This window comes from Chiloscyllium plagiosum, unplaced genomic scaffold (assembly GCF_037043375.1).
Source record: "Chiloscyllium plagiosum isolate Xiang-an unplaced genomic scaffold, Cpla_swu_hap1 HiC_scaffold_1, whole genome shotgun sequence".
In the NCBI taxonomy this organism is placed as follows: Eukaryota; Metazoa; Chordata; class Chondrichthyes; order Orectolobiformes; family Hemiscylliidae; genus Chiloscyllium; species Chiloscyllium plagiosum.
The window spans coordinates 176,059,697-176,074,571 of record NW_028270139.1 but is presented as its reverse complement, the minus strand read 5'-3'; the positions used below and the strand labels follow the sequence as shown (position 1 = coordinate 176,074,571).

At 53.0% G+C, this 14,875-nt stretch overlaps 1 protein-coding gene across 1 annotated transcript in view; it reads left to right on the top strand.

The window, feature by feature from the left end:
* The window catches only part of LOC148152298 (disintegrin and metalloproteinase domain-containing protein 12-like), a 657,223-nt gene that overhangs the window by 444,735 nt on the left and 197,613 nt on the right, over nucleotides 1-14,875 (top strand). Inside the window, exon 18 of the mRNA XM_087986062.1 lies at nucleotides 12,075-12,219. Within this exon, the coding sequence (XP_087842188.1) occupies nucleotides 12,075-12,219 (145 nt within the window). The remainder of the gene's footprint in view (nucleotides 1-12,074; nucleotides 12,220-14,875) is intronic.

The following is a 14,875-nucleotide window of genomic DNA, read 5'->3' as shown; positions in this document are numbered from 1 at the left end:
TCACCACCAAGGTACCCACTGCCACCATCACCACCAAGACACTCGACTCCATGATCACCGCCAAGACACCCACCTCCACCATCACCACCAAGACACTCGACTCCATGATCACCGCCAAGACACCCGCCTCCCCGATCATCACAAAGACACCCACCTCCACGATCACCAACAAGACACCCACCTCCACGATCACAGCCAAGACACCCGCCTCCACCATCACCAACCAAGACAGCCTCTTCCCCAATCACCACAAAGACACCCGCCTCCACGATCTCTGCCAAGACACCCGCCTCCACGATCTCCGCCGAGACACCCGCCTCCACGATCTCCGCCGAGACACCCGCCTCCACGATCTCCGCCAAGACACCCGCCTCCACGATCACCGCCAAGACACCCACCTCCACGATCTCCGCCAAGACACCCGCCTCCACGATCACAGCCAAGACACCCGCCTCCACGATCACCGCCAAGACACCCACCTCCACGATCTCCGCCAAGACACCCGCCTCCACGATCACAGCCAAGACACCCGCCTCCACCATCACCGCCAAGACACCCACCTCCACGATCACCGCCAAGACACCCGCCTCCACGATCACCGCCAAGACACCCACCTCCACGATCTCCGCCAAGACACCCGCCTCCACGATCACCGCCAAGACACCCACCTCCACGATCACCGCCAAGACACCCGCCTCCACGATCACCGCCAAGACACCCACCTCCACGATCTCCGCCAAGACACCCGCCTCCACGATCACCGCCAAGACACCCACCTCCACGATCACCGCCAAGACACCCACCTCCACGATCACAGCCAAGTCACCCACCTCCACCATCACCACCAAGACACCCTCTTCCCGAATCACCACAAAGACACCCACCTCCACGATCACTTCCAAGGCACCCACCTCCACCATCACCACCAAGACACCCGTCTCCGTAATCACCGCCAAGACACCCACCTCCACAATCACCGCCAAGACACCCACCTCGACAATCACCACCAAGACACCCACCTCCACCATCGCCACCAAGACACCCGCCTCCACGATCTCCGCCAAGGTACCCACTGCCACCATCACCACCAAGACACTCGACTCCATGATCACCGCCAAGACACCCGCCTCCCCGATCATCATGAAGACACCCACCTCCACGATCACCAACAAGACACCCACCTCCACGATCACAGCCAAGACACCCACCTCCACGATCACAGCCAAGACACCCACCTCCACCATCACCAACCAAGACACCCGCCTGCACCATCACCACCAAGACAGCCTCTTCCCCAATCACCACAAAGACACCCGCCTCCACGATCTCCGCCAAGACACCCGCCTCCACTATCTCCGCCAAGACACCCGCCTCCACGATCTCCGCCAAGACACCCGCCTCCACGATCTCCGCCAAGACACCCACCTCCTCGATCACTGCCAAGACACCCACCTCTACCATCACCGCCAAGACACCCACCTCCACGGTCATCACCAAGACATCCGTATCCACCATCACCACCAAGACACCCGCCTACACGATCACCGCCATGACACCCACCTCCACGATCGCCACCAAGACACCCGCCTCCCCGATCACCACCAAGGTACCCACTGCCACCATCACCACCAAGACACTCGACTCCATGATCACCGCCAAGACACCCACCTCCACCATCACCACCAAGACACTCGACTCCATGATCACCGCCAAGACACCCGCCTCCCCGATCATCACAAAGACACCCACCTCCACGATCACCAACAAGACACCCACCTCCACGATCACAGCCAAGACACCCGCCTCCACCATCACCAACCAAGACAGCCTCTTCCCCAATCACCACAAAGACACCCGCCTCCACGATCTCTGCCAAGACACCCGCCTCCACGATCTCCGCCGAGACACCCGCCTCCACGATCTCCGCCGAGACTCCCGCCTCCACGATCTCCGCCAAGACACCCGCCTCCACGATCACCGCCAAGACACCCACCTCCACGATCTCCGCCAAGACACCCGCCTCCACGATCACAGCCAAGACACCCGCCTCCACGATCACCGCCAAGACACCCACCTCCACGATCACCGCCAAGACACCCGCCTCCACGATCACAGCCAAGACACCCGCCTCCACGATCACCGCCAAGACACCCACCTCCACGATCTCCGCCAAGACATCCGCCTCCACGATCACAGCCAAGACACCCGCCTCCACGATCACCGCCAAGACACCCACCTCCACGATCACCGCCAAGACACCCGCCTCCACGATCACCGCCAAGACACCCACCTCCACGATCTCCGCCAAGACACCCGCCTCCACGATCACCGCCAAGACACCCACCTCCACGATCACCGCCAAGACACCCACCTCCACGATCACAGCCAAGTCACCCACCTCCACCATCACCACCAAGACACCCTCTTCCCGAATCACCACAAAGACACCCACCTCCACGATCACTTCCAAGGCACCCACCTCCACCATCACCAGCAAGACACCCGTCTCCGTAATCACCGCCAAGACACCCACCTCCACAATCACCACCAAGACACCCACCTCCACAGTCACCACCAGGACACCCACCTCGACAATCACCACCAAGACACCCACCTCCACCATCGCCACCAAGACACCCACCTCCACCATCGCCACCAAGACACCCGCCTCCCCGATCACCACCAAGGTACCCACTGCCACCATCACCACCAAGACACTCGACTCCATGATCACCGCCAAGACACCCGCCTCCCTGATCATCACGAAGACACCCACCTCCACGATCACCAACAAGACACCCACCTCCACGATCACAGCCAAGACACCCACCTCCACGATCACAGCCAAGACACCCACCTCCACCATCACCAACCAAGACACCCGCCTGCACCATCACCACCAAGACAGCCTCTTCCCCAATGACCACAAAGACACCCGCCTCCACGATCTCCGCCAAGACACCCGCCTCCACGATCTCCGCCAAGACACCCGCCTCCCCGATCTCTGCCAAGACACCTGCCTCCACGATCTCCGCCAAGACACCCACCTCCTCGATCACTGCCAAGACACCCACCTCTACCATCACCGCCAAGACACCCACCTCCACGGTCATCACCAAGACATCCGTATCCACCATCACCGCCAAGACATCCGCCTCCACAATCACCGCCAAGACACCAGCCACCACGATCACCACCAAGACACCCACTTTCACGATCACCACCAAGTCACCCACCACCACCATCACCGCCATGGCACCCACCTCCATGATCACCGCCAAGACACCCCCCTCCATGATCACCGCCAAGACGCCCCCCTCCATGATCACCGCCAAGACGCCCACCCCCATGATCACCGCCAAGACACCCCCCTCCATGATCACTGCCAAGATGCCCACCCCCATGATCACTGCCAAGCCGCCCACCTCCATGATCACCGCCAAGACGCCCACCTCCATGATCTCCGCCAAGATACCCCCCTCCACGATCACCGCCAAGACATCCACCTCCGTGATTACTGCCAAGACACCCACCCCCTTGATCACCGCCAAGACACCCACCCCCGTGATCACTGCCAAGACACCCACCCCCGTGATCACCGTCAAGACACTCGCCTCCACGATCACCGCCAAGACACCCGCCTCCACGATCACCACCAATTCACCCGCCTCCACGATCACCACCAAGACACCCGCCTCCCCGATCTCCGCCAAGACACCCGCCTCCACGGTCTCCGCCAAGACACCCGCCTCCACGGTCTCCGCCAAGACACCCACCTCTGTAGAGTCAGTGTGGATAGAGCTTCGAAATACCAAGGGTAAAAAGACCCTCTTGGGAGTTATCTACAGGCCCCCAAACAGTAGCCTGGATGTCGGCTGTAAGTTAAATCAGGAGCTGAAATTGGCCTGTCGCAAAGATGTCACTACAGTTGTTATGGGGGATTTTAACATGCAGGTCGACTGGGAGAATCAGGATGGTATTGGGCCACAACGAAGAGACTTTGTGGAGTGCCTCAGAGATGGATTCTTAGAACAGCTGGTGCTGGAGCCTAACAGGGAGAAGGCAATTCTGGATCTGGTGTTGTGTAACGAACCAGAATTGGTCAGAGACCTCGAAGTGAAGGAGCCATTGGGAAGTAGTGACCATAATACAATAAGCTTCAATCTGCAATTTGAGAGGGAGAGAGTACAATCGGAAGTGACAGTACTTCTGTTGAATAAAGGGAATTATGGAGCTATGAGGGAGGAGCTGGACAAAGTTCAATGGTGCAATACCTTAGCAGGGCTGACCGTGGAGGAACAATGGCGGATATTTCTGTGTATAATGCAGAAGTTGCAGGATCAGTTCATTCCTAAAAGGAAGAAAGATCCCAGGAGGAGGCATGGGCGGCCGTGGCTGACGAGGGAAGTAAAGAAACATATAAAGTTAAAAGAGAAAAAGTATAACATAGCTAAGATAAGTGGGAAAATGGAGGACTGGGAAGCTTTTAAAGAGAAACAGAGGATTACTAAGAAGGAAATACGCAGAGGAAAAATGAGGTACGAAGGTAAACTGGCCAAGAATATTAAGGAGGATAGTAAAAGCTTTTTTAGGTATGTGCAAGGCAAAAAAATGGTTAGGACAAAAATTGGGCCCTTGAAGACAGAAACAGGGGAATATATTACTAGGAACAAAGAAATGGCAGAGGAATTAAATAGGTACTTCAGATCTGTGTTCACTGGGGAAGACACAAGCAATCTCCCTGAGGTAACAGTGGCTGAAGGACCTGAACTTAAGGGAATTTATATTTGCCAGGATTTGGTGTTGGAGAAGCTGTTAGGTCTGAAGATTGATAAGTTTCCGGGGCCTGATGGTCTGCATCCCAGGGTACTGAAGGAGGTGGCTCGGGAAATCGTGGATGCGTTGGTGATTATTTTCCAGAGTTCAATAGATTCGGGGTCGGTTCCTGAGGATTGGAGGGTGGCTAATGTTATACCACCTTTTAAGAAAGGTGGGCGAGAGAAAGCAGGAAATTATAGACCAGTTAGTCTGACCTCAGTGGTGGGAAAGATGTTGGAGTCTATTATAAAGGATGAAATTACTGCACATCTGGATAGTAGTAACAGAGTCAGCATGGATTTATGAAGGGGAAATCATGCTTGACTAATCTTCTGGAATTTTTTGAGGATGTAACTATGAAGTTGGACGAGGGAAATCCAGTAGATGTAGTGTACCTCGATTTTCAGAAAGCTTTTGATAAAGTCCCACACAGGAGGCTAGTGAGCAAAATTAGGGCGCATGGTATTGGGGGCAAAGTACTAGATTGGATTGAAAATTGGTTGGCTAATAGGAAACAAAGGGTAGTGATAAACGGCTCCATTTCGGAATGGCAGGCAGTGACCAGTGGGGTACCGCAGGGATCTGTGCTGGGACCACAGCTTTTTACAATATATGTTAATGATATAGAAGATGGTATCAGCAATAACATTAGCAAATTTGCTGATGATACAAAGCTGGGTGGCAGGGTGAAATGTGATGAGGATGTTAGGAGATTACAGGGTGACCTGGACAAGTTAGGTGAGTGGTCAGATGTATGGCAGATACAGTTTAATATGGATAAATGTATGGTTATCCACTTTGGAGGCAAGAACAGGAAGGCAGATTACTACCTCAATGGAATCAATTTATGTAAAGGGGCAGTACAGAGAGATCTGGGTGTTCTTGTACACCAGTCAATGAAGGCAAGCATGCAGGTACAGCAGGTAGTGAAGAAGGCTAATAGCATGCTGGCCTTCATAACAAGAGGAATTGAGTATAGAAGCAAAGAGGTGCTTCTGCAGCTGTACAGGGCCCTGGTGAGATCACACCTGGAGTATTGTGTGCAGTTCTGGTCTCCAAATTTGAGGAAAGACATTCTGGCTATTGAGGGAGTGCAGCGTAGGTTCACGAGATCAATTCCTGGAATGGCAGGATTACCTTACACTGAAAGACTGAAGCGACTGGGCTTGCATACCCTTGAGTTTCGAAGATTGAGAAGGGATCTGATTGAGACATATAAGATTATGAAAGGATTGGACACTCTGGCAGTAGGAAACATGTTTCCGCTGATGGGTGAGTGCCGAACCACAGGACACAGCTTAAAAATACGGGGTAGACCATTTAGGACAGAGATGAGGAGAAACTTCTTCACCCAGAGAGTGGTGGCTGTGTGGAATGCTCTGCCCCAGAGGGCAGTGGAGGCCCACTCTCTGGATTCATTTAACAAGGAGTTGGATAGAGCTCTCAAAGATAGTGGAATCAAGGGTTATGGAGATAAGGCAGGGACAGGATACTGATTAGGAATGATCAGCCATGATCATATTGAATGATGATGCAGGCTCGAAGGGCTGAATGGCCTACTCCTGCACCTATTGTCTATTGCCTCCACAATCTCCGCCAAGACACCCACCTCCACCATCACCGCCAAGACACCCGCCTCCACCATCACCGCCAAGACACCCGCCTCCACCATCACCGCCAAGACAACCACCTCTGCGATCACCGCCAAGACACCCACCTCCCCGATCACCCCCAAGACACCCATGTCCACCATCACCGCCAGGACACCCATGTCCACCATCACCACCAGGACACCCGCCACCATCATCACCGTCATGGCACCTGCCTCTGTGATCACCACCAGGACACCTGCCTTCGCCATCACCACCAAGACACCCGCCTCCGCCATCACCAAGACACCCGCCCCCCCCTCACCACCAAGACACCCGCCTCCCCCATCACCACCAAGACACCCGCCTCCCCCATCACCACCAAGACACCCGCCTCCCCCATCACCGCCAAGACACCCGCCTCCACCATCACCGCCAAGACACCCGCCTCCACCATCACCGCCAAGACACCCGCCTCCATGATCACCGCCAACACACCCGCCTCCCCGATCACCACCAAGACACCTGCCTCCAAGGGGTAAATGTAGGGGTATGGGTGGGTTGCGCTTCGGTGGGTTGGTGTGGACTTGTTGGGCCGAAGGGCCTGTTTCCACACTGTAATCTAATCTAATCTAAGACACCCGCCTCCACCATCACCGCCAAGACACCCGCCTCCACCATCACCACCAAGACACCCACCTCCACCATCACCACCAAGACACCCACCTCCACCATCACCGCCAAGACACCCGCCTCCCAGATCACCGCCAAGACACCCACCTCCCCGATCACTGCCAAGACTCCCACCTCCACGATCACCGCCAAGACACCCACCTCCCCGATCACTGCCAAGACTCCCACCTCCACGATCACCGCCAAGACACCCACCTCCATGATCACCGCCAGGACACCCATGTCCACCATCACCACCAGGACACCCGCCATCATCATCACCTTCATGGCACCTGCCTCTGTGATCACCACCAGGACACCTGCCTCCACCATCACCGCCAAGGCACCCGCCTCTGTGATCACCACCAGGACACCTGCCTCCACCATCACCGCCAAGGCACCCGCCTTCGCCATCACCGCCAAGACACCTACCCCCACGATCACCACCAAGACACCCACCTCCGTGATCTATGTGAAGCCCACCCGGCACATCACTTCCGCCTTTGTCATTGCTACCACCGCAGCCCCTTCTGCCCCCACTGATGGAACATTGATGACTACATTATCGACATCACGCGTTACGTCACTTCCACACCCTGGAGATCCCAAAGGCACTACCCCATCCCCCAGAGTGAATGTCAGTTCCTTTGGTGAAGTCATCCACAGTCACATGACCACGCCCACTCCTGAGACAGTCTCTGCCCCCACTCCCAAGTCCAGGCCCACCCCAGGCCCCAGTTCCTAGCCCGACAGTGTTTTTAACCATTCGCCCAGACATCCCCGTCACGGAGGATGTACGATAAGTCCTCAGCAAAGGCCTCACCTTCATTGATTTGGGAGCATCAGGCAATGATTTCAACACGCATCATGACATCGAATTTTTCTTCCGCTGCCTCAGCCTCCGGGCCTACTTTTTCCAACAGCACTCCCACCCGCCTTCCAAGGATCCATTCCCCCACCTCCAACACACCCATCCACCTGGACACCCCGTGCCGGTCAGTTACTTGCCCTCGATCTCTTCATCCCAATTAACCGCCCCAACCTGTCTACCCCTCCTCCCCCACTCCAACCTCTCCCCCTCACAATGTGCAGCCCTCCACTCCCTCTGCTCCAACTCCGACCTCACCATCAAACCAGCGGATCAAGGTAGTTTGGCACACTGACCTCTACACCACTGAAGCCACACACCAACTTGCGTTCACTCCTCCTACTGGCACCGTGACCACGACCTCACCTCCAATCACCAAACTATCATCTCCCAGACCAACCACAACCTCATTGCCTCTGGGGATTACCCATCCACAGCCTCCAAAGTCATAGTCCGGGACCCCCCACCCCTCCCGATTCTACCTCCTACCAAAGATTCACAAGCCTGACTTTCCCAGTTGACCCATCATCTGAGACTTCTCCTGTCCCACTGAATTCATCTCTGCATGTCTTGAGACCGTCCTCTCCCCCTTAGACTAGGAACTCCCCATGTATGTTTGGGACACCACCCACGCCCTCCACCTCCTCTAAGACTTTCATTTCCCCGGTTCCCTACTCCTTATCTTCACCCTGGACACCCAGTCCCTGTACACATTCCTCCACCATGACAAAGGCCTCCTAGCCTTCTGTTTCCTCCTCTCCCACCAACCCAATCAATACCTTTCCACCGACACCTCATCCACCTGACTGAACTGGTCCTCATCCAGAACAACTTCCCCTCCCACTTCCTCCAGACCAAAGGCGTAGCCATGGGCACCCGTATGGGCCCCAGCTATGCCTGTCTCTTTTTTAGGTACGTGGAATAGTCCATCTTCCGCAACTATACCTGCACCACTCCCCACCTCTTCCTCCGCTACGTTGATGACTGTATCAGTGCCACCTCGTGCTCCCATGAGGAGGCTGAACAGTTCATTAACTTCACCAATTCCACCCCATCTCGGACGCCTCCTTCCCCTTTCTCGACCTCTCCATCTCCAGTGATCAACTCAACATCGACATCTACTACAAACCGGTCAGAAGTGAGGACTGCAGATGCTGGAAACGAGAGTTTAGATCAGGATTCCTGATGAAGGCTTTTGCCCAAAACATCGATTTCCCTGCTCTTCGGATGCTGCCTGACCTGCTGTGCTTTTCCAGCACCACTCTAATCTACTACAAACCCACCAACTCCTACAGCTATCTGGGCTACACCTTTTCCCACCTACCTATTGGAAAAATGTCATCCTGTATTCCCAATTCGTCTGCCTCTGCCACATCTGCTCCCAGGATGACCAAGACCACCTTAGAACATTCCAGATGGCCTCCTTCTTCAAAGATCGCAATTTCCCCTCCTATGTGGCCTACGATGCCCTCCAGTGCATATCCTCCACTCCCTGCTCCTCCACCCTTCAACTCCAGTCCACCCAATGCAACAAGGACACAACCCCCCCTGGTCCTAACCTTCTAGCCCACCATTTCCGCCATCTACAAACGGACACCAACACCAGGGATAGATTTCCCTCCCCACCCCATCTCGTTTTGGAGAGACCATTCCCTCTGCAACTTTTTTGTCAGGTCCATGTCCCCACCAACCCACCCTCTCCTCCAGGCACCTTTCCCTGCCACTGCATGAATCGCAAATCCTGCTCCCACACCTCCCCCCTCACCTCCATCCAAGGCCCAAAAGGAGCTTTGCACATCTGACAAAAATTTACCTGTACTTATACATGCATCATCTACTGTATCTGTTGCAACCGATGTGGTCTCCTAACATCGGGGAGACAGGACACCTCCTAACAGAGCACTTTAGGGAACATCTCTGGGACACCCGCACCAACCAACCCCACCACCCTGTGGCCCAACAGTTCAACTCCCCCTCCCCTCTGCCGAGGACATGGAGGTCCTGGGCCTCCACCATCGCTCTCTGACCACCCGATGCCTGGAGGAAGAACGCCTCATCTTCTGCCTTGGGACCCTACAAACCACACGGGATGAATGTGGATTTCACCAGTTTCCTCATTTTCGCTCCCCCCACCTTATCCCAGTCCCAGGCCTCCAACTCGGCACTGCCCTCCTGACCTGTCCATCGTCCTTCACACCTATCTGCTCCACTCTCCTCTCCATCCTATCACCTTCATCTACCTATTGCATTCCTAGTTACCTTCACCCCAGCCCCACATCCTTTCCCATTTATCTCTCAACCCAACGACCCACAAGTCTCATTCCTGATGCAGGGTTTTTGCCCGAAACATCGATTCTCCTGCCTCCTGGATGCTGCCTGACCGGCTGTGCTTTTCCAGCACCACACTCTTGACTCTGCTCTCCAGCATCTGCAGTCCTCACTTTCTCCTGACTTGGCTATAATACATTACATTACATTACAGTGTGGAAACAGGCCCTTCGGCCCAACAAGTCCACACCGCCCCGCCGAAGCGCAACCCACCCATACCCCTACATTTACCCCTTACCTAACACTACGGGCAATTTAGCATGGCCAATTCACCTGACCTGCACATCTTTGGACTGTGGGAGGAAACCAGAGCACCCGGAGGAAACCCACGCAGACACGGGGAGAACGTGCAAACTCCACACAGTCAGTCGCCTGAGGCGGGAATTGAACCCGGGTCTCTGGCGCTGTGAGACAGCAGTGCTAACCACTGTGCCACCGTGCCGCCCATACATTCACTTCCCTGATCCAAGTCACTAACATACATTGTAAATAATTGTGGCCCCAACACTGATTCCTCTGGCATTCCATTAGTTCCAGGATTCCAATCTGAAAATGCCCCGCTCATCTCAACTTTCTGCCTTGTATTAGTGAGCCAATCCTCTATCTGTGGTAATGCACTCTGTCCAAATCCATCGGCTTTTCTCTTTGGAAGTAACCTCATATATGGTATCTTATCAAATGCCTTTTGGAATTGACTATGATCAGATTAGACATGATCGCATTGAATGGCAGAACAGGATTGATGGCCTGGATATTTGCTGCTGTGTATTATTATCTCTCAATTTTCATATGAATATGTTTATTTTTAATGATGTGGAGGTGCCGGTGGTGGTCTGGGGTGGACAATGTTAAAAATCACACAACACCAGCTTACAGTCCAACAGGGTTATTTGGAAGCTCTAGCTTTCAAGGCAGTGCTCCTTCATCAGGTGGGTGTGGAGTACACTCGACAGCTGTGAAGGATAAAGGAGCAGTGCTCTGAAAGCTAGTGCTTCCAAATAAATCTATTGGACTATAACCTGGTGTTGTGTGATTTGTAACTTTGTTTTTAATGTACCTACAGAAGATGTAACAGTCTGTTTTTCTGTTTTTGTTAGGTTGCATTTATATTCTTTTATCAGTTTTTTGGTACTCTTTTTCTGGAATCTCTAACCTCCCAATCCTCAGGTTTACTGTTATTTCTGGCAACTTTATAGACCTTTATTCTGAATCTTATTCAATCCTAAAATCCATTTGTTGCGTGCAGTTAACTGACTGGTTCTGAGGTTTAGCACCTGGAAAGGAATGTCCAGTTGCTTTAAGTCCTTTAAAGCCTCTCTATCGCCTGTGTACACTCAGCCCTTTTAATGTATTTTCAAAACAACTTCGGCCAATGAATGCCTCATGTCTTCATCATGCCCCGGATTCACATTTCACTACCTTGCTTCAGATTGAACTCCCTCACTTCCAAACACCATGGACAATTCCATCATATTGTGGCCACTCATCCTGAAAAGTTCTTTCTCAGCACTGATTGCAGTCGCCCATGATAACTGTGCTCCTCGTGTTACATGCTTCTGTCATCCCCTGATGAAGGCCATGACCCACATCCCACTCCTCTGTATTGCTTTGGAAATAATTCCAACCAATGTCTGCTGCCCCCTGCTGTTTCTTCGTTCCACCCTAACATATTCCATACATTGATTTCTGAGTCTGAGATCCTCCCTGACTAATGGACTGTGTCCATTCTTTATCATCAGAGCAAACACCTGCTTTTCCTTGTCTGTTGTCCCTAAACTTTGAATATCCCTTTGTTTCAGGTTTGTAACAGTAAAGGGAACTGTCACTGTGATATGGCCTGGGCTCCTCCATTCTGTAATGTCAGAGGTTCAGGTGGCAGTATTGACAGTGGACCCGTAGAGGACACCAGATCAGGTAATCATTTCTGTTCCTGTGCTCTTTCTCGTCAGTGCTTTCTCCCTGCCGTGACTTTCTCTGCTGTTAAACACCACTGCTCCCCCAACTGAGCAGAATGGGAAGGTGTGAAGGAACAGTCAGGCAGTCAGATGGTATGGGGGACAGAGGGAAGACTGTGGAAGTGAACAGTTAGGATGATAACAGATGCAGAATGGAGGCTTAAAGAGGGTAGGCAGGTGAGTTAGAGAAGGAGACATTAAGTGAAGGTAGAGGGAAATCAGCAGGGTGGAAAGAGGAGATATCATAGGGTAAATGGGACAGCTCAGAGTTTAGCGAGAGTCTCCAGAGAATGTACACGGCTGTATTGTTCAGGGTTTACAGAGAGTGTACAAGGCTGTATTGTTCAGGGTTTACAGAGAGTGTACAGGGCAGTATTGTTCAGGGTTTACAGGGAGTGTACAGGGCTGTATTGTTCAGGGTTTACAGAGAGTGTACAGGGCTGTATTGTTCAGGGTTTACAGAGAGTGTACAGGGCTGTATTGTTCAGGGTTTACAGAGAGTGTACAGGGCTGTATTGTTCAGGGTTTACAGGGAGTGTACAGGGCTGTATTGTTCAGGGTTTACAGAGAGTGTACAGGGCTGTATTGTTCAGGGTTTACAGGGAGTGTACAGGGCTGTATTGTTCAGGGTTTACAGAGAGTGTACAGGGTTGTATTGTTCAGGGTTTACAGGGAGTGTACAGGGCTGTATTGTTCAGGGTTTACAGAGAGTGTACAGGGCTGTATTGTTCCGGGTTTACAGAGAGTGTACAGGGCTGTATTGTTCAGGGTTTACAGAGAGTGTACAGGGCTGTATTGTTCAGGGTTTACAGAGAGTGTACAGAGCTGTATTGGTCAGGGTTTACAGAGAGTGTACAGGGCTGTATTGTTCAGGGTTTACAGAGAGTGTACAGGGCTGTATTGTTCAGGGTTTACAGAGAGTGTACAGGGCTGTATTGTTCAGGGTTTACAGAGAGTGTACAGGGCTGTATTGTTCAGGGTTTACAGAGAGTGTACAGGGCTGTATTGTTCAGGGTTTACAGAGAGTGTACAGGGCTGTATTGTTCCGGGTTTACAGAGAGTGTACAGGGCTGTATTGTTCCGGGTTTACAGGGAGTGTACAGGGCTGTATTGTTCAGGGTTTACAGTGAGTGTACAGGGCTGTATTGTTCAGGGTATACAGGGAGTGTACAGGGCTGTATTGATCAGGGTTTACAGAGAGTGTACAGGGCTGTATTGTTCAGGGTTTACAGGAAGTGTACACACAGTCAGCCCTGCCTCAGCTGAGGGCCACACTCTCTCAGAATTGCAAAGGACCCACTCTGTACTACAACCTCAGGAGAATTCATACTCTCAACAAACAGTATTTCAATTCCATCTCAAACATCAAAAACTGTAAGTACAACAAACTTTTATCCACCCACCTCCATAACCAGCGCTCTTCGAACATTCCAGAAGATTCCCCTGGCCTCAGAATCTATATATATTTTATTAAACAAATTACAAACAAACAGTTTACAAAAAGCATTTACAGCTGTACATAAGAGACAGCAATGTTACAAGGGAGAGGAGCAGCAAAGCTAGGCCCCAAACCCTACCATTCAACCATTTTACAGGGAGATGAGGACAAACCTCAAATCCCAGTTCCACTTATGGCAAGACAGTGACAATGACATTTGGGCCTCAGAATCTATTCCGCCATTAGCCATGCGGCTGATGCAGCTGCCACCCCCACGCTGATTGATGATGTCACTTCTGCCCCCATCATGGCCACTCCCACAACCAATTCCACCCCTCAATTCCTCATGCATCACACATGACATCACTTCAACCCCTCACATCATCGCTGATGCCACATGCTCAGTGACTTCCGCCACCCCCACTGCCGTTGTCACCACCACTTCCGCCCCCACCAGCGTCACTCACCTGCATTCTGCTGACACGCCCCCCACAGACCCCACTGTCACTAGCCCCATGCCCCAGAACCCCGAGGGGAACACTACCCCTGCTCATGACTCCACACCCATTCCCCCCACCATCACACCCACTCCAGTTACTGGCTCTGCCCGCACTCCCAGCTCTACACCCACATCAGATCCCAGCTCCCAGCCCTGCCGAGTTTTCACCATCCCCCCAGACCTCCCCCTCACTGAGGACGAACGATCAGTCCTCAGCAAAGGACTCACCTTCATCCCCCTCCGTCCACGCGTCAATGAATTTAATATACGCCATGACGTCGAACAATTCTTCCGACGCCTCCGCCTCCGAGCTTACTTTCACAATCAGGACCCCCGCCCATCTTCCGAGGACCCCTTCGTCCACCTCCAACACACTGCATCCACCTGGACACCCTGCGCTGGCCTATTACCTGCCCTCGACCTCTTCATTTCCAACTGCCGCCGGGACATTAACCGCCTCAACCTGTCTACCTCCCTCCCCCACTCCAACCTCTCACCCTCACAACGCGCAGTCCTCCAATCCCTCTGCTCCAATCCCAACCTCACCATCAAGCCAGCAGATAAAGGGGGCGCAGTGGTAGTCTGGCACACTGACCTCTACACCGCTGAAGCCAAACGTCAACTCGAGGACACCTCCTCCTATCGCCCCCTCGACCATGACCCCACCCCCCATCACCAAACCATCATCTCCCAGACCATACAGAACCT